This window comes from Anomaloglossus baeobatrachus, chromosome 10, assembly GCF_048569485.1.
Source record: "Anomaloglossus baeobatrachus isolate aAnoBae1 chromosome 10, aAnoBae1.hap1, whole genome shotgun sequence".
Classification (NCBI taxonomy): domain Eukaryota; kingdom Metazoa; phylum Chordata; class Amphibia; order Anura; family Aromobatidae; genus Anomaloglossus; species Anomaloglossus baeobatrachus.
Genome location: NC_134362.1, coordinates 133,790,007 through 133,814,219, shown reverse-complemented (window position 1 = coordinate 133,814,219; position 24,213 = coordinate 133,790,007). Strand labels below are relative to the sequence as shown.

The window sequence follows — 24,213 nt, the reverse complement described above, 5'->3', positions numbered from 1 at the left end:
CTGGACAACCAGGTTCCACACGTGAGCCATACAAGGCAAGTGTGTCACATTGCCCTGACGAAGGGCCGCACCCAGGTTTGCATCATTGTCGCACACGGCTGTTAAGTCACCACCGGAGTCCACTCCAGCAACTTGTACTACGATCGCCAGGTGACACTGTGTTCCTTTCGTAGATAGTGCTGATGATATTAGAGAAGTCGATGCCAGCAGCGCCGGTGGCCGCAGGTTCCGCTCAGCCACTGGGCTGGGTTACCTTGAGATATGCAGAACCACTGGCTGACTGTAGGTGGTGGTTGTCTCACAGCTGAAGTACCATCATTCAGCTACAAACAATGGGAAGACACCACACCCTTTTTAAGTCGCTCTTGTCTGCTGACCACTGCCAGACATAGTTCTGAACATTTGGTTCCTTTTCCACCCAGTTCTGTTTTGTGATTTTGTGTGCTGACTACCACTTGTTTCCTGACTACGTCTCCTGCCTGCTGTTTATGTACCTCGTTGCCCGATCCGCATTTGACCTCTGCTTGTTTTCTGATTAAGTCCTGGCCATCCGATTCTGTTCATGTTCCTCAATTCATGGTTTTACCCTGCCTGACTACTACTCTCTCAGACTGCAGCCTTCGACAGGTATTGATGACCTTGGGCCCTGTGTAATTCCAAATCCCTGTATAGTGGTTAAAGGGGGTCCTGCTTGGTGAGTGGCTTCCCTCTAGCCTATCCTTTACAGCCTGTCTGAGTGTGTGGATCCAGGCAGGCGTTACACCGTGCATGCGCTTATCTGTCAGCACACCCCCAGCAGCTCTGAAGACACGTTCCGAGAGGACGCTGGTTGCGGGACACGACAAGATCCCCAAGGCGTAAGTGGCGAGCTCAGGCCATTTATCCAGATTGAAAGCCTAAAATGAACAAGGCTCAAGTTGCACAGTAATGGCATTGATGTTCACTTGCATATTCTCATATATCTGTGTCTCCTCCTCTTTTTCCTCGTCCAGCTCTTTTGTTTTCGCATGAGTATATGTCCTTGTCACTTTTCCATGTGTTTGTGGTGTCTTGGGAGTTGTTTGTCACCTTTTGGACACCTTTGAAGGTGTTTTCTATGTGTTTTTATGTGTTTGCCTCCCATTGTTTTCAATGGGGTTCAAGAGGTTCGTCGAATGGTTCGTTGAACGTTCATCGAACGGGGCCTCCGTTTGACGAACCGAATCGAACTCGAGCATTCAGAGGTTCGCTCATGTCTAGTCAGCAGTCATTTCATTTTAAACCAAACAAGAGAGAACACTATGAAATAAAGACAGGACACTGTAAATAACAAAAATTGCAAGATAATTCATTATGTAAGGGAAATTGTTGTACATAACAAGATAGGGCACTGTTAAGGCGACGTAATATACACAATGAGAGGAGACTATGTAATATAATATATACACACATAGTACATATAATGTGCAGCTTAGTCCCCATCTAAAGGAGAGGGGCCCATACACACTTTTTGCACAGGAGCATAAAGCTTTCAGTGTCTGCCCCTACACTAAGGTCGTCCTATTATTAATAAGCTGGCTGAGCTGGCATAAAAAGGCAAAAAGTTACGGTACTTTTTTTTTCTGCAACGTTTTAAATGTTTTATACTCAAATTCAGAGAAACTATTTTAACAGCCAGGAACAAAACACTCTTAGGCCCTGTGTGAACGCTGTAGATTTTACCGCAGAATTGCTGCTGATTTCGCTGAAGGAATGCTGCAGAAAAATGTTTATAACATTTCAGCAGTCCTTCTCCAGCAAATCCTATGGGGATAAAAGAATGCTGTGCGCACACTACGTTTTTTTGTTTCTGCGAGTTTTGCTGTGGAATTTCCGCTGCGGAATTAATGTGCATGTCACTTCTTTTCTGCAGGTACCTGCGTTTTTTCCCATAGATAATGGTAAAAAACCGCAGGGACCAACCAGCTGAAAAACTGTGGCAAAACCACGGCAATTCCGCATATAAACAGAAACAAACCGCGGCAAAACTACATGCAAATTTTGGGTGTAGTGTTTTGCGTTTTTTTGCCGTGGGTGAGGAATTCTTTCACAGGGTCCAGAATTTTCTTACGAAAATTCCATTTTCTAGTGCGCACAGGGCCTTATGCTGTGTTGACTCAGGGCGTTTTTGCAGTGGTTTTGCAGCGTATTTTAGCTGCAGATTTGCCTTAGTTTTATGCAAATCCATGCTAATAAAAAGCAGCATTCACAGTGCCAGCAAAGTCTATGAGATTTCTGAAATCTCATGCACACACACAAATCACGTCCAGGATTTTCTTGACGGTTTTGTGAACCCCCTCTCGTTTTGCTGCGTTATGAAAAGGATGAACATGTCCATTCTTTTCAGCGGTTTTGCCATGGTTTTTCAATCTAGTGATAGGTGGTTTCGCAGATATCATCGATCGGCAGGTCTAACCGGGCTAATAAAAAACCCAGTCCCGGCCCGGAATTGATCCAGGGTATCTGGCCAGCACCTTAAAATGGAGGTGGAAAGGATAGGGGGATTGGAGCAGGTGTGAAATACTTACGGAATCACCGACGTGGCTGTACGCTCCCACGACCCCTTTTTTACTTCCCATGACGCTTATTACCTTTATTGCATATTCACTGCTTTCATCTGTGATTGGTTGCAGTCAGACATTCCCTCAGCCTGTGTCGTGTCTGACTGCAACCAATCACAGTCCCGGTCTGCGTGTCTATTGTACAGAGAATGAATGAGCCGCACGTTCAGCAGTGACCTCCCTCAGGTAGTTTACGGTCACAGGTATCTCAGGCTGTGACCGGAAATCACCTGAGTGATGGGACCAATGATCACGCGGCTCATTCATTCTCTGGAGCTCACAGTGGGTGTTCATGTTCTATGGTGCTTGCTGTGATTTTCAGATGCAGCAAAGCTGAATCGTCATGGGACCTTGTGTGGATTATGTCGGACCTGCAGGGGTGTTATTATGTGGTTAATAAAGTGGTGAAAGAGGAGGCTTTTGTATTTTATTTCAAATAAAGGATTTTTTTAGTGTTTGTGTTTATTTCTTGTCACTTATTACAGATTGGTGATGTGGGTGTCTCATAGATGCATGCCATTACCAATCTAGGGCTTAGTCTCAGTTGGGAGCCACGATTAACCCCTTATATTACCCCGATTGCCACTGCACCAGGGCAATGGGAAGAGGCAGGTAAAGTGCTGGGATTGTTGCATCTAATGGATGCGACAATCCTGGGCGGCTGCATGCTGCTATTTTTAGGCTGGGTCTGTATACGCTGATTAGAAATACATCTAGTCCGTTGTATGCACAGTACAGTTGAAAGCTTTTAATCATGATTTTTGGCAAAACTGCTTAATTTTATATTTAAGAATCCTTAAAACAATGAAACCAAATAACAGCAATGAATAACAGAGTTATCAAAATACATAAATATAAATCATTATAAATGTTGCTAAAGTGAAAGCTGACAAGCTTCTTTCTTGAATTCCAGAAGCCTTTGTACTTTGTTGTAATTTTCGCAGGTCTAAACGACAAGAGTAACTCAGCTCATTTTCTGGGATCTCTCCTTCGGAAGGTTTCAAGTGTAGCTGTTCATCTCTAACCTGAAAATTAAAAATTAAATAGAATAAATATCCACAGTCTGCATTCAATATATATGTAAGCCTGTCTATGTATATTTGCATATATATATATATATATATATATATATATATATATATATATATAGATATATATACACCGTATTTTTCGGACTATAAGACGCACCGGACTATAAGACGCACCCTGGTTTTAGAGGAGGAAAATAGGAAAATAAAATTTTAAGCAAAAAATGTGGTCATGACACACTGTCATGGGGCGAGGATCTGCTGCTGACACTGTTATGGGGGTAATGTCCCCAAATTCTCTACTAAGGTGCCGTATCCTGGTAATGATCCTCCCTGCCTGGTATATACAGTATATGTCCCTCATCCGCTATACACCGTAATCCTGCCATATGGCCGCATCCTGCTATATACTGGCATGTGGCCGCATCCTGCTATATAACCCATCATGGCATATGGCCCCATCCGGCTCATAATATGCCCCCATCCGGTTCATAATATGCCCCCATCCGGCTCATAATATGCCCCATCCGGCTCATAATATGCCCCCATCCGGCTCATAATATGCCCCCATCCGGCTCATCATATGCCCCCATCCGGCTCATCATATGCCCCCATCCGGCTCATCATATGCCCCCATCCTGCTCATAATATGCCCCCATCCGGCTCATAATATGCCCCCATCCGGCTCATAATATGCCCCCATCCGGCTCATAATATGCCCCCATCCGGCTCATAATATGCCCCCATCCGGCTCATAATATGCCCCCATCCGGCTCATAATATGCCCCCATCTGGCTCATCATATGCCCCCATCCGGCTCATCATATGCCCCCATACTGCTCATAATATGCCCCCATCCGGCTCATAATATGCCCCCATCCTGCTCATAATATGCCCCCATCCGGCTCATAATATGCCCCCATCCTGCTCATAATATGCCCCCATCCGGCTCATAATATGCCCCCATCCGGCTCATAATATGCCCCCATCCGGCTCATAATATGCCCCCATCTGGCTCATCATATGCCCCCATCCGGCTCATCATATGCCCCCATACTGCTCATAATATGCCCCCATCCGGCTCATAATATGCCCCCATCCTGCTCATAATATGCCCCCATCCGGCTCATAATATGCCCCCATCCTGCTCATAATATGCCCCCATCTGGCTCATCATATGCCCCCATCCGGCTCATCATATGCCCCCATCCTGCTCATAATATGCCCCCATCTGGCTCATAATATGCCCCCATCCGGCTCATAATATGCCCCCATCCGGCTCATAATATGCCCCCATCCTGGTGTATGGCCGCATCCTGTGGCACATAAAAAAAATAAACGTTCATACTCACCTCACTTTACCTCACTCCCTGCAGCATCGCTCGTCCTTCCGTCTGTGTCAGCGGCAGCGCCGCTGATTGGAGCCGTCCCCATTACCCTGCTGGATCGCGATCATCTCCTGTGTCTGTGCCAGTGTCCCGGCCGCTGCGTGTGGACACGTGCGCACAGCGATGACGTCATCGCTGTGCGGCCGCTAGTCTCCACTCAGCTGCCGGCACAAACACAGGAGATGATCGCGATCCAGCAGGGTAATGGGGACGGCTCCAATCAGCGGCGCTGCCGCTGACACAGACGGAAGGACGAGCGATGCTGCAGGGAACAGTGAGTACTGTACACTCACTGATTCACTGCTCCCCGCGCTAATGATGATGCGTGGGGAGCAGTGAATACAGCCGCACATGATCACTCCAGGCCGTAGTTGCCAGGGGTGATCATGCGAGCCGGCTGTTTATCCCCCGCCCATCATCCCGCCCACCTGTCAGCGCCGGCTTCAGCGCTGAGGGATGATGGGCGGGGGATGGGCGTGCATATTAAATGAGCGGGTCCACGTAGTCACGGCAGGCTGCTACAGCCTGCTCGTGCCCCCGATGACCCGCTCCACCGCAGCACCCACATTCCCCGCAGCCACATTCAGACCATAAGACGCACCCCCCACTTTCTCCCAACATTTGGGGGAAAAAAAGTGCGTCTTATGGTCCGAAAAATACGGTATATATATATATATATATATATATATATATATATATCCCCTTAACCCCAGAGAATTGTTTTCACTTTAATGACGTGGCCATTTTTTCATTTTTTGCAATTCTGACCAGTGTCATTTTAACAGGTTATAACTCTGGCACACTTCAACGGATCCTGGTGATTCTGACATTGTTTTTCCGTGACATATTATACTTCATATTAGTGGTAAAATTCTGATGATATTTTTTGCAATTATTTGTGAAAATATCAGAAATTTGATGAAAATTGTGAAATTGTATGCCTATAAATCCAAGAATTATGTCACACAAAATAGTTACTAAATAATATTTCCCACATCTCTACTTTACATCACCACAATTTTTGAAACATATTTTTTTTTCTTAGGAAGTTAGAAGGGTTCAAATTCATCAGCAATTTCTCATTTTTCCAACAAAATTGACAAAACCATTTTTTTAGGGACCACATCACATTTGAAGTGACTATGAGAGGCCTAGGTAACAGAAAATACTGAAAAGTAACACCTTTATAAAAAACTGTACCCCTCACAATGCTCAAAACCACATCTAAGACGTTTATCAACCCTTTAGGTGCTTCACAGGAACCAGAGACATGTGGAAGGAAAAAATGAAAACTTTTTTAAACAAAAATGTTACTTTAGCCATAAAATTTTGCATTTTCACAAGGGTATCAGGAAAAAATGCACCATAAAATTTATTGTACAATTTCTCCTGAGTAAGCAGATACCTCATATGTGGTAAAATTCTACTATATGGGTGTACAGCAGGGCTTGGAAGGGAAGGAGTGCCATTTGACTTTTTGAAAGCAAAATTAGCTGAAATCATTAGCGGACGCACCTGATGTGCCTAAACAGTAGAAACCCCCCACAAGTGACCCCATTTTGGAAACTAGGCCTCTCAAGCAATTTTATGACAAGTGTTATAAGCACCATGAACTCCAAAGTGCTTCAGTTTTTCCGTAAAAATAAAAAAAAAATCAAATTTTTTCCACAAAAATGTTCTTTGAGTAATTTTTTTTTATTTTCACAAGAGTTAAGCGGGCTTTACATGCAACAACATCGCTAACGAGATATTGTTGGGGTCATGGAATTCGTGACGCACATCCGGCCTCGTTAGTGACGTCGTTGTGTGTGAAACGCACGAACGACCGTTAACGATCAAAATTACTCACCTAATCGTTGATCGTTGACACGTCGTTATAATCCCAATTATCGTTGCTGTTGCAGGACGCAGGTTGTTTGTCATTCCTGCGGCAGAATACATCGCTACGTGTGACACTGCAGGAACGAGGAACATCACCGTACCGGCGGCCGCCGGCAATGAGGAAGGAAAGAGGTGGGCGGGATGTTCCGCCCGCTCATCTCCGCCCCTCCGCTTCTATTGGGTGGCCGCTTAGTGAGGCCGCTGTGATGCCGCACGAACCTCCCCCTTAGAAAGGAGGCGGTTTGCCGGCCACAGCGACGTCGCTAGGAAGGTAACTATGTGTGAGAGGTGTTAGCGATGTTGTGCGCCACGGGCAGCAATTTGCCCGTGACGCACAACCGACGGAGGCGGATGCTAACGCTTGCGACATCGCTAGCGATGTCGCAGCGTGTAAAGCCTGCTTAACAGGAGAACATAGACCCCACAATTTGTTTTGCAATTTCTCCTGAGTACGTTAATTCCCCATATGTGGTGGAATACTACTGTCTGGGTGCATGGCAGGGCTTGGAAGGAAAAGAGCGCCATTTGACTTTTCAAACACAAAATTGGTTGGAATCATTAGCGGACGCCATGTCGCGTTTGGAGCGCTCCTGATGTGCCTAAACAGTAGAAATTCCCCCACAAGTGACCCCATTTTGGAAACTAAAGCCCTCAAGAAATTTATTGACATGCGTGGTGAGCACCATGTACCCCCAAGGTACTTCACAGTTTTTCCGTAAAAATTAAAATGAAAAAAAAAATCACGTTTTGTCCACAAAAATGTTCTTTGAGCTCAATTATTTTATTTTCACAAGGGTAACAGGAGAAAATGGACCCCACAATTTGTTGTGCAATTTCTCTTGAGTACGCTAATACCCCATATGTGGTGAAAAACTACTGTCTGGGTGCACGGCAGGGCTCGGAAGGGAAGGAGAGCCATTTAACTGTTCAAACACAAAATTGGTTGGGGTCCCTAATGGAGCGCTGTGTCCTGCTGCGTTTGCAGGGGGTTCAGAATCACTGGAGGAGTGGGAGGAATACACGAAGGTGGGATCCTCTCCCTCACTATCATTGTTGGAGGCAGCAATGTCATATGCCTCCTCTGCTGAATACCGTCTTTGGGACAAGCGGGACATTATAGTTTTTTGTGTGTTTTAATATAAAAATATTATTCAGGTGTGTGTGTGTGTGTTTGATGTAAACTTTTATTTATTAGAATAGAGGAGAGGAAAAAAAATGGAAGAAAAAAATAGAAAGATGAAGAGAAAAATAGAAGAGAAAAAAATTAGAAAGATGGGAAAAAAAATAAAAAGAAATGTGGTAAAATAAAAAAAACTAAACAGACGTTAGTAAAAATAAATTACTAAGCACCCGCAGCTACACAACACTAACTGTAATTCTATGCAGTAAAAGAAAAAAAAAAAACAGTAGTATATGCACTCCAAGATTTTTCTACTACAATTACTAAATGGGCATCACTAAAAATAAATTACCGAGCGCCCGAAACTATCTGACGCTAACCCTGACTTGATTCAGTAAAAAATACGGTAGTAAACGACGAATACTACGGTATATTTTCACTGTCCCTAATCTAGCCTATCTACTCTAAATTATTTTTATTTGATTCTTAGTTTATTTTTTCTTTTTAGTCACCGATCAGTTTCATCGGTTGAAGGAAGCATGCACGGGTGTGGTGCTAAATGGGGGGAGTCACGCACAGAAAAAAAATTAAAAAAATGAAAAAAGCCCTGGCCAAAAGTGAGCACGGAAGCTGATCAGTGATGTGGGTCACTAGTCAGTGCACGGATGTGGTGCAAAACAGGGGATAATGAAAAAAAAAAAAGGAAAAAAAAGTCCTGGCTAAAAGCGGCATGGACACCAATCAGCGATATGCGTCACTGATCAGCGCTCGCCGGCTAGAGGAAGCACGCACAGAGGAGGTGCAAAAAGGGGATGGAGATTGGACAGAGGAAAAAATAACAGAAAAAAGTCCTGACTAAAAGCGTCACGGATGCTGATCAGTGATGGGCATCAGCGGCTGCAGGACGCTCGCACGGAGGTGGTGAAAAAAAAAAAACCTGACAAAAATGGAGCGCTGAAGTACTGATCAGCAATCGATGGCAGAAGGAGGTGATTGGGAGGGGGGAATGGTGAAAAGGGGGAGAAAAGGGGGAACACAGAGAAAAAAAAAGGAAAAGGACAGTAACAGATCAGGGATAGAATAGAAGATCTTCTTTCTTCAGTCAGGATCAGCAGCAGGAGCAAGTAGGAGCAGCAGCAGTGATAGTGTGACGCCCTGGGCAGCCAGGAAGTCACAGATAGGGCCCCGCATTACACCTGTCCCTCATAGATAACATACAGCCAAACACATAAACCCTAGTCACCACCCTCAGGGCTTGATGGACACACCAGGGGGCGAAACCAGGCGGTTGGAAGAGGCCCACCGAGGAGTTCAGATAGCCTGAGGTGGGAAAGTAAACATAACAAGTCTAGAGTTCAAGTTGGAGAGGTGAGTCTGTCGGGAATTCTTCTTGATATTAGTGGTCGAGGCACTCGTTTGCTTATATGGTCTTAATGCAGTGATTGTTTGTGGTCTTATATAGCAATTTTCCCACAGTGGGTATAAATAAATAAATATTTTCCCTTCATCTGTGATAAATTGCCTATCTATATTTTTCGATATGCTATGCCTTATAATATTGTCAATAGGGAGATATATATATATATATACTATTCAATTGTTTGTATTGCTCTATACATGCGTAGGGCTTATTTCTAATTGGTTTCATAGGTGCATTGAACACTTGTAATTCCATCTCTCACCGTGTTGTTGCAGTGCACGCATGCGTGGCCTGTCAGGATTTCTCGCTACTCCCAGCCGCGTCTCTATGGCTACCTGGACACCGGGTTTACCCGGCGCCCTTGGATCCATGACGCATCTGTGAGGCGGGACTTCCGGTCGTCCGGTCTCGTATGCGTCATGACGCTGCCCAATCAGTGAGAGTTGTGGCCTATATTAACTTCACTTCCCCCGTTTCCGTTCACGCCCCCTGACGAAGGTTAATACCGAAATGCGCATTGGGCGCAATCCACTGCAGTTATCTATATCTCTAGGTAATATGTAGGTCCTGTCTTGCCTTGCCCTAATTGCTCTATATTCATCTGGCTCTCCGGTTTGTAGACATTTTGTATATCTCTTTAGTTTTACTTTCAGTGCACTTTGGGATAGACTAACAGACGCTTATTTTGACTTGGTCCATGATTCACAATGTGTTTCTTGACCGGTGTCTGTGTATTATATGTGGCAGCTATATTGTTGCACTATATTCAGCATTTTAATCCCTATATATGCACTGAAGGTATCTAAGCTGTCTATATCAGATGCTTTAGTTGCTTTTTTTGTCTATTTACCTATTAGCAACAATCTGTGTTATACCTTATATTAAGGGATTTATATGTCTTCTCTGTGAGTATGCCAGTTATTTAAAAATCCTCCTTTTGAGTGTATATTGCAATGCTTGACTGTGTATATATATACTTTGACATCTTGTATTGTTCAGCATATTAATTGCTATTGTTAACTGCAGTGATGTACATCGGTTTCTGACCCCCTCCACTTGTCTGCACTTAATATTAATAAAAATATATTTGGACCTATTGATCGCCTCTTTGTGTGGTTTTGGTAGTATAAATAGCGATTTGGTCCTTATATTGTAGTCCTTATTCTGCGTATTATATTATTGTTGTGCTATTACCATACTATCGTTATGCAGAATTTTCTTATGCCATTACTTATTTGTCTGTTTTTTGCTGTGTTTTGCACAGATTGTGGTGTCTCCAAAATGGACTACAAAGCTATGGAAACTTCATGGCTTGATCAAGCGGATCAGGTGTTTGGGGAGTCTCAAACGGATATTGTCAGTAGTGAACCTAATACGGATCTCCTGTTCTCAGAAATTATCTCCTTGATTAGCAAACGCACTCGTTTGTGGTGGAGTAGATTGCTCCTTGATAAATACGTGAGCAACAAACTTATACCAAGGGGTCTTAGAATTCGAGTAACACCAACATTTGTGGTTGATGACCAGGATTTCATCTCCAAGTGGGAGGACATCTGTAATATCTGTTCTTCCAATCTTATGCAACTCATGATCGACTTTAATACTAGAAATATTGCTAAAGTTGATTCCATGATTGATCAGAAACAGGCCTCTTTCCGTTCTATTTGTCCTCCTGACCGTGCTGAGAAGTATGATTCTGAGGCTAAGAAAAAGGTGGAATCTTTGGTTAAACAGATCAGAGATGTTCATATAAAAAAATTTAAACGTGATCAAAAAGATGCGGCTGAGAATAAAATGTATTTTTGGCGCAAACCCCGAACAGAACAAGAGGGAGTGAGACGTCCATCAGCCCAGTCCACCACTCAATCTCTCAGTGAATTATCTGATACTTCTGATTCCAGCACTAGGTCTGGAACTACATATGGCGGTGGTGGTCGCTCCCGGTATCAACATCAATGGACTAAGAAACCGAAGGGATTCAACTCGATTAATGACAATAAGGTGATAAACCTAAGTTCACATATACTTAGCGAAGTTGACTTGTCCCTATTGGCTAGAGGTTTGTCCTTTTCCCCTGTTGCTGGATTTCAAACCTTTACAGCAATTAAAGATCTAAATAATTTTGCTAGAGCATTATTGTTTAAGTGACATTTTTTTGATGAAACATCTCGGTTACTGTTTCCCGCAGAAAAAGAACAAGCGGCCTTAGCCATATTGACAGAATTAGAATTGGAACACAAAGCTGGTGAGGGAGGTAAGGTACCAGCTTGTATTAAACCTTGCTCTAAAAAATCTTTTCCCCTTTCCTCCTGCACGAATATTGATCTCTTTGTGCAGGTGGTGTCCAAAGAATTTGAAAAACTGTCCGGCACTGTCAGGAGTGACAATTTATCTAAAGCGGAACGTGTACGCCTTTAGGAGTTGCAACAGATATCAGATATTATAATAAAGCCGGCTGACAAGGGGGAACACATAGTCATTTGGCCAATAACCGCTTATGAGAGGGAGGCGTTTTGCCAATTGCGCGACAAAACATGTTATCAAAAGCTAACTTTTAATCCCCTCTCTAAATATACTGATGAACTTAAGCAAATTTTACAACAAGCCCAAAATGACTGTGTTATCTCCCCCGAGTTGGCGTCGGCTTTGGTTACATCTGAACCCAGGATTGCAACTTTGTATTTATTGCCCAAGTTGCACAAAAATGCATCTGTGCCGCCGGGTCGTCCTATTATTTCAGGCAATGGTAACTTCTTAGAAAATATAAACAGATGGCTTGATTACCAGCTCCAGCCCCTTGTGAGGAATCTTCCCTCTTACATTCAAGATACCGGAGAGTTTCTCAAGCGGATTGATGGTTTATATATTGGTGGTGATTCTCTTTTGGTGTGCTGTGATGTTGAGTCCCTATACACCAGCATCCGACATGCTGACGGAATTGAGGCAGTTAAATTCTATCTAAACACTACAGATATGTCTCCGAAATTTGTTGAGTTGGTGTTGCGACTGTTGGAGTTCTCTTTAACACATAATTTTTTTGTATTTAAGGGGTCTTTCTACCTGCAGCTCCAGGGTACAGCGATGGGCGCTTCTTTTGCGCCCGCGTACGCTAATCTGTTCCTGGGGCTGTGGGAGAGAGACCTCCCCCTGCCTGATTGTTTGTCGTCGATGGGCCGTGTCCTTTTATGGACACGGTACATCGAAGACATTTTCTTAATCTGGCAGGGGACTTCTGATTTTCTTTTGTTGTTTATTCAAGAGATGAACTCCAACACTCGCAACATCCATCTTACTCACCAATATTCTTCTGATTCCGTGGCATTTCTTGATGTTATGGTGTATAGGGACTCTGAGGACTTTTTACAGTCCGATTTATATCGTAAAACCACATCCACCAATACACCATGCATCTTCCTTTCATCCGCCATATATGATCAAATCCGTACCTGTCGGACAATTCTTGCGTATTCGCAGGTTGTGTTCAAATGACATAGATTTTGAGAAACAAGCAATTGAGCTGACTAGGCGTTTTGTTGAGAGAGGGTACAGCAAACGCATGATCAAGCATGAATACCATCGTGCGAAATATTCTGCTAGAAATGATCTGTTGTATTCTATGAAATCCAATAAAAGTGAGACATCAGTTAGATTTATTACCGATTATTGCTCTGAACATGTTGCTATTCGACAAGCCTTGATGAAATCTTGGCCTATCTTACAAGCAGATCCAATCTTGGCTAAGATTTTACCAGATAAACCACAAATTACGGTACGCAGAGCCAAAAATCTCAAAGATTATTTTGTCCGTAGTCTCCATGATGCTAACCCCCCACAAGCTCTCTGTAAAAGTCCATCAATTAGGAGTGGTAGTTTTCCATGCGGCAAATGTGTCACGTGTCCTAATATATCACGGACTGATACATTCAGTAACTCTTCCTCTACTAAGAGCTTTAAAATTCTGAAGAGAATTACTTGTGAGTCCAAATGTGTGGTTTATTACGGTCTCTGTCCCTGCCCAAAAATCTATATTGTGCTCACGACCCGGCAATTAAAAGTCCGTGTTCGGGAACACATTTTAGGAATAGAGGCCGCACGAGACAACATTGATGTGAATACCCTTAAAACGATTCCCAAGCATTTCAAATTATTTCATGGATCGGATTCAAAAAAATTAATGATCCGTGGAATTGATATGCTAGATATAGACATACGGGGTGGACGGGTTAGTCAGAGATTAGGACAATTGGAGACACGGTGGATCTGGCGTCTGCATACCGTTCAGCCCCATGGCCTTAATGAGCACATGAGTTTTATCCCTTTTCTATAATGTCTGGGTTTCTTGTTTTTAATTTAATTTTTATATTTCCTTAGGCCTCGGTTCTCTTTTCGGTTCTTTGCACCTATACAACTTTGGCATTGGAGTATGGATATGGCAGACTACTTCCTGTGACTTTCACCGCAATCGGATATCTCTTGATTTGGCAAATGATATATATACTGTTTTTTCATATATTGGTGATGATGTTATATTACTACGCTGTGGCTGGTTGCTGTGTGGGACCACACTACTTATTTATTGATATGAGTGTGCTTTTCGACCACTCTGTCAGGAATTCTTCTTGATATTAGTGGTCGAGGCACTCGTTTGCTTATATGGTCTTAATGCAGTGATTGTTTGTGGTCTTATATAGCAATTTTCCCACAGTGGGTATAAATAAATAAATATTTTCCCTTCATCTGTGATAAATTGCCTATCTATATTTTACGATATGCTATGCCTTATAATATTGTCAATAGGGAGATATATATATATATATACTATTCAATTGTTTGTATTGCTCTATACATGCGTAGGGCTTATTTCTAATTGGTTTCATAGGTGCATTGAACACTTGTAATTCCATCTCTCACCGTGTTGTTGCAGTGCACGCATGCGTGGCCTGTCAGGATTTCTCGCTACTCCCAGCCGCGTCTCTATGGCTACCTGGACACCGGGTTTACCCGGCGCCCTTGGATCCATGACGCGTCTGTGAGGCGGACTTCCGGTCGTCCGGTCTCGTATGCGTCATGACGCTGCCCAATCAGTGAGAGTTGTGGCCTATATTAACTTCACTTCCCCCGTTTCCGTTCATGCCCCCTGACGAAGGTTAATACCGAAATGCGCATTGGGCGCAATCCACTGCAGTTATCTATATCTCTAGGTAATATGTAGGTCCTGTCTTGCCTTGCACTAATTGCTCTATATTCATCTGGCTCTCCGGTTTGTAGACATTTTGTATATCTCTTTAGTTTTACTTTCAGTGCACTTTGGGATAGACTAACAGACGCTTATTTTGACTTGGTCCATGATTCACAATGTGTTTCTTGACCGGTGTCTGTGTATTATATGTGGCAGCTATATTGTTGAACTATATTCAGCATTTTAATCCCTATATATGCACTGAAGGTATCTAAGCTGTCTATATCAGATGCTTTAGTTGCTTTTTTTGTCTATTTACCTATTAGCAACAATCTGTGTTATACCTTATATTAAGGGATTTATATGTCTTCTCTGTGAGTATGCCAGTTATTTAAAAATCCTCCTTTTGAGTGTATATTGCAATGCTTGACTGTGTATATATATACTTTGACATCTTGTATTGTTCAGCATATTAATTGCTATTGTTAACTGCAGTGATGTACACCGGTTTCTGACCCCCTCCACTTGTCTGCACTTAATATTAATAAAAATATATTTGGACCTATTGATCGCCTCTTTGTGTGGTTTTCTCAGGCTAGGAGGCAGATGGCGGCCTCTGTCTGCAGGAGCCGGGAAGACGGCTCGGTGGAACCAAAGTGGACTGGGACACGGTAGTGGCCCTACGGTACCAACCCGGGGAACCGACTTGGAAACCGGAGCACAAAGGGGGCTCAGACCCTGAAGCTAGGTCCAGAAGCTACTGGGGGCTAGCTAATTAACTGATTGCGGCCAGGACTAGAGGTCCTGTCCCACCCAAAGTCCCGACTGAAGGCAACAGCCCAATGAGGGGGATAGAAAGCTAGGATAGAAAGGGCTCCTCAGGCAACCACAAGCCGGGAGCGGACTCCTGAAGTTGCAAGGGCAGGTAGTCCACCATCACAAACAGGTGCGGGAGAAAGACAGAGACCACCAGCCAGGTGGGGGACCAGACTGCAGCCGGCTACGGGCACCGACCACCATCACCTTGGTTTACCAGAGACTCGTGTGTTTACTAATAGTGAGTACATCAGTGCCCTCCGGCCGCCCATCTCCCTGCACCGCCAAGCACTCTCCCAACAGGTCCCGGGGCCACCATCCCTGCCCACGGAGGGGTTAACAACTTGCTGCCAAACATCTCCCCCGGGTGCCCCGTAACTGCAGCGGTGGTGTCCACCTTCACCACATCCCGTGGGTGGCGTCACAAACTTAACATGGCTCCAGCCGTACAGCTACGTCTTCAAACCACAAACCCCCTTTTGATTGGAGTGACTGCAGGACCCCAAGGGTCCCGAGACCCTCGAGCCACCCACTGAAGGTCCGGATCCGAGCGGCTCGGCTGCCGAGCACGGGGCTGTACACCTCCATTTCTGGCGTCACGAACAGGATACTTACCCATCCACTTACCTTGTGGAAGTGCGCCTTGTATTGAAGCCAGTGGTGATCTGTTGCGAAATTTTCAGAATCTGCCATCTTGTCGCCATCTTGTTGGCGAGAAAGTTCCCGCCCAAGGTCTCCTTCCCCGAGAAAGGGCGCGAAGCTGAAGCCCCGCCCCCTGGAAACACGGCCATAAAGAAAAGCCGGAAGTCGCAAAACGAAACTTACCGGCCGGTGAGTGGAGTGCCGCGAAAAGACCAAGGGGGGGCGGATGAAGATTCTGCGACATGTGACCAAGCAGATAAAGGGCAGGGACTCCAGGACCCCTTCACCCTTCTGGTTCCTGGACCCTGAGAGAGCGACATGGCTGATCCGTCCAGCAAGCGCGGAGCACCGGGGCCCGCACCCGGAACAGCGGCGTGGGTGGAAGCCCGGACCGCGCAGATGTGTTGCCAAATACATGCCCAGGCGTGATTCCTGATGGAGCGGTGGATGGCTGAGTTGGAGGAGTTGGCTGCGGCCATGCGAGCACACGAAGTGGAGGCAACCTTGGAGGAGAGGGTAAGCGACCCACGCCCCTATGTCCCCGAGGGAACGGCCGATCAGGCTGAGGGACTAGGGCTGCCCCTGCCCTCTATATTGCCTCCCTCGCCGCCCGCACCGGTTGCCGCTGATCCCACGCTCGGTCCGCTGCCACCAACACCGGCAGCGGAGTCCGTCCTACCAGCCCGTGAGGATCCGCCTACAAAAGCCACCGGCGGACAACCCGTCGCCACCCCGGCACCAACACTGGTCCCATGAAAGATCAGCCTCCAGAGGGTGCCCTGCCCCGGAGTGGACCCGCCAGTCCCGGAAGAAGCCGCTCCCCAGTTGACCAAAGACCCGGCAGTCCGCCCGGTCAAGATGGAGGTGGCTGCTGACCGGAAGTTGGCCCAGCGGGCAAAGCTGGCTGCTCCCAGAACCCAGGCCTTGGCTGAGGCACCACGGAGTTGCAGCTGTCAGGCAGCACAGCAGGCTGCAACACAGCGGGGTTCCCCAGTGCAGAGAGTGTCGGTTATAGCAGACACGGGGGAACTCCGGCTGGGCCCGACTCCCGCGCAGAGTGAGGCGGAGCAAGCAGACGCTCCATACTGGGAGCGGTAGCAGCACCAGCTGGGCCGGGAGATCGCTGCCCGTGAAAAGAGGAAAGCAGAGGTGCTAGCCCGGACCTTCCAAGAGAAGGACAATCTGCGGAACGCCACCTTTCGGGTACGGGGCCCGACGCACGAAGGCCAGGTCCGGCACTTTGACCCCCCTGCATGGATGGGGGTTCCTCTTCGAGCCGGACCTGGACGCAGAAATCTTCATGTCCCGGAGGGACGTCTACCCCCACCTTCCAATGGGCCACCCCGTCCGGGACCTGGAACCCGGTGAATTGGTTACCTACACCCGGCATTGCGGGAGAGGGGATAGTTAGCCCTCGATGTAAAGAGGAGGATGAGGCGCAGTGCCCGGAGACACGCCCATTCCCCTCCCCCGCCATACAGTCCCGCTGATGATGAAGAGGAGTATTAAGTGGTAGCGGTTCCCGGCTACCTTTCTGCCCGTCCCCGTTGGGACCTTGCTGACATTCCCATTCTATAAGTTAAATATTGACATGGCTGAGAACTTGCAGGCCAAGCCAGAAACTATTGGGCCTTGTAAATAGTCCCTGGACCACCCTTTTCATGTCCTGCAGTCTCCGGAGAGGCTGGTTGGGGGAAGGGCCTGCGGGAAATTGTAGGCTGAGGTCCTGTCACTAGTGAGACCAGTGACGACCCTCCGGGTCAGGGGTCCCCTAGACGTGGGGACTCTGAGAGAGACTGCCGAGTAAGGAACTTATTACCCGGTCCATGTGGGCAACACCCGGACCTGAACCCATTTCCTGGACTGGGGAAAAGGGATGCTGACCTGGTTTTTAGAGGCAGCATCAGGGCTAGGTTTGCTTGGGTGGGCAAAGTGAAAAGGACCCGATCCCATCCCGTTCCCGGTTAATAAAAATGTTTTTTATTATGCAACGTTTAAGCAAAATGCCTCCCGTTAAGGGATGAGCACAAAGCCTTCTTGATGTAAATATGTTAGTATTCTTGTACATGTTCTAAAATCTTTTATCTTTTTCAGTTTAAAGCAAAATAAACTTGTGGTGGTCGGACAGCCGCATACGGTCTGTGGTTAACCAAGGGGGAGTGTGACACCCTGGCCAGCCAGGTAGTCACAGATAGGACCCCGCATTACACCTGTCCCCCATAGGTAACATACAGCCAAACACATAAACCCTAGTCACCACCCTCAGGGCTTGATGGACACACCAGGGGGCGAAACCAGGCGGTTGGAAGAGGCCCACCGAGGAGTTCAGATAGCCTGAGGCGGGAAAGTAAACATAAGTCTAGAGTTCAAGTTGGAGAGGTGTGTGGGCTGGAGTTGTGTGCAGCTCCAGCGGAGGGAGAAACCAATTTGAGCAGGTGCCAGGGTAGGAGCCCTGGTACCTCAGGCTAGGAGGCAGACGGAGGCCTCTGTCTGCAGGAGCCGGGAAGACGGCTCGGTGGAACCGAGGTGGACCGGGACAGAGTAGTAGCCCGCTGGTACCGACCCGGCGAACCAACTCGGAAACCGGAGCACAAAGGGGGGTACTCAGACCCTGAAGCTAGGTCCAGAAGCTACTGGGGGCTAGCTAATTAACTGATTGCGGCCAGGACTAGAGGTCCTGCCCACCCAAAGTCCTGACTGAAGGCAACAGGCCAACAAGGGGGATAGAAAGCCACCGCCACGGCTCAGAGATCCCTCGGGCCAGCGTCTGCGGGCAAAGGGCTCCTCAGGCAACCACAAGCCGGGAGCAGACTCCTGAAGTTGCAAGCGCAGGTAGTCCACCATCACAAACAGGTGCGGGAGAAAGACAGAGACCACCAGCCAGGTGAGGGACCAGACTGCAGTCGGCTGCGGGCACCGACCACCATCACCTTGGTTTACCAGAGACTCGTGTGCTTACTAATAGTGAGTACATCAGTGCCCTCCGGCCGCCCATCTCCCGGCACCGCCAAGCACTCTCCCAACGGGTCCCGGGGCCACCATCCCTGCCCACGGAGGGGTTAACAACTTGCTGCCAAACATCTCCCCCGGGTGCCCCGTAACTGCAGCGGTGGTGTCCACCTTCACCACATCCCGTGGGTTGAGTCAAGAACTTAACACGGCTCCAGCCGTACACCTACGTCCCCAAACCATAAACCCCCTTTTGATTGGAGTGACCGCAGGACCCCCGCGTCCCGAGACCCTCGAGCCACCCATTGAAGGTCCGGATCCGAGCGACTTGGCTACCGAGCACGGGGCGGTACAGTAGCACAGGCTTCAAAAAGCATGTGGCACCACAAGGCCCAGCAGATTAGCAGCAGACTGTCAGTGACCGTTCTGCAAGCGTCTCAAAACTGGAGTGGGGTGGTGCAGAACAGTTACTGAGAGGCCAAACCTCAGTGCTGCTCTGTGATTGGAGCGATCGCACGTCACAGGATGATCGCTCCAATCACTGCTGGGGAGCAGGATGCAGAGATTTCATATATATATATATATATATATACATATATATATATATATATATATATATATATATATATATATAATGCATAAACAAGGAGAACAAACGAGTTTTTAAAGTGCAAAGTGTACATATTTATTCAGGATGATGGTGACACAACTTGTAAGCATTAGTAAAAATATAAAACCTGGACCATATCCGAAATTGTATCCATGTCAAAAACTAGATCACAGTCATTAAATGGCACCCCATCCCCTGAAGAAGAAAAAGAACACTTCAAATCGAAACGTACGTCGGGCAGCCTGGGGACCACGACCCTGGACCACCAGTGTGTATCCACTGCTCACCTTCTGGACTTTATACAACAACCAAGGGTATGATTCCTGACTACCGGAGTAACAACCTATGAGGGAAAATGCACGAGCCTCTTTAGGTTTATTAATCTTGTAACGTCCGTCATTGCTGGTCTGCTCATTAGGCGGTTAGAGCCATTGCTATAATACTGTTGTAACATAAGATAATCACCAGCGAATCTCATGTCTGTTTGGTTCACATGTTGCAGATAATCAGGACGCTGTCAAGCTTATATAGGCTGGTCTCCGGACTTGCAGGAGTGACATCATGAATTAATTTTTCCATACCTTGTATTGTTGGTTTGTGTCACAACCATTGTCAAGAATATTGTCGTAAAGTCTTACACTGTAAACATTTGTGGCTTTGATGTTTCCTAAACCGTATACATGGTAAACATATTACATTTTGCCACATATGGGATTGTGTCAGTGCCTCATATCGAGCACTTGAGTGCACATATACTATTGTCCATTTAATGACTGTGATCTAGTTTTTGACATGGATACAATTTCGGATATGGTCCAGGTTTTATATTTTTACTAATGCTTACAAGTTGTGTCACCATCATCCTGAATAAATATGAAAATTGTTTAAAAGAACAGAGAGTCCTCAGTGGTTGATACCTTTTAATGGCTAACTGAAAAGATGGTAATAATTGCAAGCTTTCGAGACTACTCAGGTCTCTTCATCAGGCATGGTATAACACAAAATCTGAAGAGTCACGTATTTATACACAACAGGACTTAGAATAGTGCAGTAAAAAAAAAAAAAAAAAAAAAAAAAAGAACAAGTTATATGAAACAGAACTATCTCTATGGCAGGGGGACAAGCTGTTCTAGCCATAAATACTGCTGCAGTTCAGTGTGAAAGTTTTATTGTCCTTTGATAAGGGTCTGGTCCAGGGCTGTGACACGCTCGGATGGTCAGAGGAGCACATCTTTTAACTGATGTAAAAAGACATGAATCCATGAGACACATTCATTCCTTCTCTGAATGTGTCAAAGGTCATCATAAGTTTGTACTCCCATAGTCTCCTGTCTCTCTGGGACTTGAAGTTTCCTTTCAATACCAGCAATTTCATGTCCATGATGCTGTGGTCTGGGTTACAAAAATGTTTGGCCACAGGTAGATCCATCCTTTTTTCTCTAATTGTGTGGCGGTGAGAATTCATCCTTGTCCTGAGCTGTTGTCCTGTCTCCCCTACATACAGACCCCCAGTTGGACATTTGGTACATATAATTAAGTACACCACATTGGTTGTGGTGCAGCTGAACGTACCTGGGATCTTGTAGTCCTGATGTGATCTGGGAATCTTTATCTTGTCCGTTGTCAATATTAATGGACAGGTCTTGCATTTTTTCTGGTTGCAGGGAAATGTTCCTGTTGGTGTTGGAGAGGACAGGGAGCTTCTGACAATGATGCTTCTTAGATTTGGGGGCTGTCTAAAACACAGAAGTGGGGGGTCTGGAAAAATAGATTTTAACCGGGCATCTTTTTGCAGTAATGGTTGTAGTTTCCGTGCAGCTCCTCTAAACACCTCCAGATGTGGATTGTAGGTGACTACAAGAGGGACCCGGTTGTTCTCTTCTTTGGTTTTATAATGTAGAAGATAGTTTCTTGATATTCTGGTGGCTCTTATAATCTGAACAATTGAAAACCAGATTATAAGAGCCACCAGAATATCAAGAAACTATCTTCTACATTATAAAACCAAAGAAGAGAACAACCGGGTCCCTCTTGTAGTCACCTACAATCCACATCTGGAGGTGTTTAGAGGAGCTGCACGGAAACTACAACCATTACTGCAAAAAGATGCCCGGTTAAAATCTATTTTTCCAGACCCCCCACTTCTGTGTTTTAGACAGCCCCCAAATCTAAGAAGCATCATTGTCAGAAGCTCCCTGTCCTCTCCAACACCAACAGGAACATTTCCCTGCAACCAGAAAAAATGCAAGACCTGTCCATTAATATTGACAACGGACAAGATAAAGATTCCCAGATCACATCAGGACTACAAGATCCCAGGTACGTTCAGCTGCACCACAACCAATGTGGTGTACTTAATTATATGTACCAAATGTCCAACTGGGGGTCTGTATGTAGGGGAGACAGGACAACAGCTCAGGACAAGGATGAATTCTCACCGCCACACAATTAGAGAAAAAAGGATGGATCTACCTGTGGCCAAACATTTTTGTAACCCAGACCACAGCATCATGGACATGAAATTGCTGGTATTGAAAGGAAACTTCAAGTCCCAGAGAGACAGGAGACTATGGGAGTACAAACTTATGATGACCTTTGACACATTCAGAGAAGGAATGAATGTGTCTCATGGATTCATGTCTTTTTACATCAGTTAAAAGATGTGCTCCTCTGACCATCCGAGCGTGTCACAGCCCTGGACCAGACCCTTATCAAAGGACAATAAAACTTTCACACTGAACTGCAGCAGTATTTATGGCTAGAACAGCTTGTCCCCCTGCCATAGAGATAGTTCTGTTTCATATAACTTGTTTTTTTTTTTTTTTTTTTTTTACTGCACTATTCTAAGTCCTGTTGTGTATAAATACGTGACTCTTCAGATTTTGTGTTATACCATGCCTGATGAAGAGACCTGAGTAGTCTCGAAAGCTTGCAATTATTACCATCTTTTCAGTTAGCCATTAAAAGGTATCAACCACTGAGGACTCTCTGTTCTTTTAAACAATTTTTTTATCTCTACTGGCTAACACGGTACAAAGATATATTTTACTTGAATAAATATGTACACTTTGCACTTTAAAAACTCGTTTGTTCTCCTTGTTTATGCATAATTATGAGTTTGTGCTACCCGTGTGGCCCTCAGACACTTAGGACCCCCGGGATTTCTTTGAGCATGGTTTTCTGGGATTTTGTCTATATATATATATAATGGCAGTGGACAGGATATGGGTGGACACACTGTATACAGAGTGTACAGTGTGTCCACCCATATCTTGTCCACTGCCATTTGCTTGAGAGCGGCGGTAGCTATAGGCATAGAATTGGTGTCTAGGTATAGTAAAGTAGCCATGTGCTACGCAATGAAACCACCTATAGCACCACCTGGTGGAAAACAACGGAGGTATCATTTTTAATTCGAAAACAGAACAAGATAGAGAAAAAAGTGAATTACAAAGTTGTAGAGCATCGTCAATTCAATATGAATCGACACCTTGCATACAGAAATGCTATGATTAGAACGTGTAAAACTTACAAGGCTGTGGACGTGAAGCGATACCTCATGGAGATCTTCCTACAAGTCATTGGGTATGGTGGCTGCGTGGAGTGACCTGACCTGACCCGATTGGAATTCTTTCTGTGAGGTCACATCAAACAGCAGGTGTATGCGACCCCTCCACCAACATTGCAGGACCTACGACAATGTATCAAAGATGCTTGTGCAAACGTGTCACCTACCATATTGCACAATGTGCAGCAAGATACAGTATGCTGTGCAGAGTCCAGATGTGCATTGCAGCTGACGGTGGCCACTTTGAGCATCAAAGATAAATGAGCGCCATATGCGTGACCAGGATTCAATGTTTTGGAGGGGTCATGGGTTTCATATCATAGCATTTCTGTATGCAAGGTGTCGATTCGTATTGAATTAATGATGCCCTACAACTTTGTAATTCACTTTTTTTCTCTATCTCGTTCCGTTTTTGAGATAAAAATGCTAACTCTGTTGTTTTCCACCAGGTGGCACTATAGGTGGTTTCATTGCATAGCGCATGGCTACTTTACTATACCTAGACAACACTTCTATGCCTATAGCTGCCGCCATTCTCAAGTTAATGGCGGTGGACAGAATGTGGGTGGACACACTGTATACAGGTGGATAAAGAACCTTTGGAGTATCATCAAGCAAAAGATCTATGAGGGTGGGAGGCAGTTCACATAAAAAAAGCAGCTCTGGGAGACTATTCTGACATCATACAAAGAAATTCAAGCAGAAACTCACCAAAAACTCACAAGTTCAATGGATGCAAGAATTGTGAAGGTGATATCAAATAAGGGTTCCTATGTTAACATGCAGGGCTGCCACTAGGAATTTCAGGGCCCCATACTGGTAAAATTTTCGGGCCCCCTTGAGACTCCGTCCAGGCTCCACCCAGCCCCGCCTCCACCCCTCAAACCTTCCACAGTCCTGCCGTCACTCTTTGAAAAACTATAATAAATATCTATATCTATATATTATGCACATACATATCACACACGCCCTGCCCCTCCTATCTCACAGAGCCTGTACACACACACACACGCACCCCCATATCACACACAGC

The 24,213-nt window shown here is 45.6% G+C and overlaps 1 protein-coding gene across 4 annotated transcripts in view; it reads right to left on the bottom strand.

Annotated features, from left to right (window-relative positions):
- Positions 1–1,068: 1,068 nt before the first annotated feature.
- Positions 1,069–24,213, bottom strand: part of LOC142254541 (dipeptidase 2-like) — a 939,193-nt gene continuing 916,048 nt past the window's right edge. For all 4 annotated transcript variants that reach the window (XM_075325647.1, XM_075325645.1, XM_075325648.1 and 1 more), the window contains exon 11: positions 1,069–3,604. In XM_075325647.1, the coding sequence (XP_075181762.1) occupies positions 3,419–3,604 (186 nt within the window). In that variant the 3' untranslated portion in view covers positions 1,069–3,418. The remainder of the gene's footprint in view (positions 3,605–24,213) is intronic.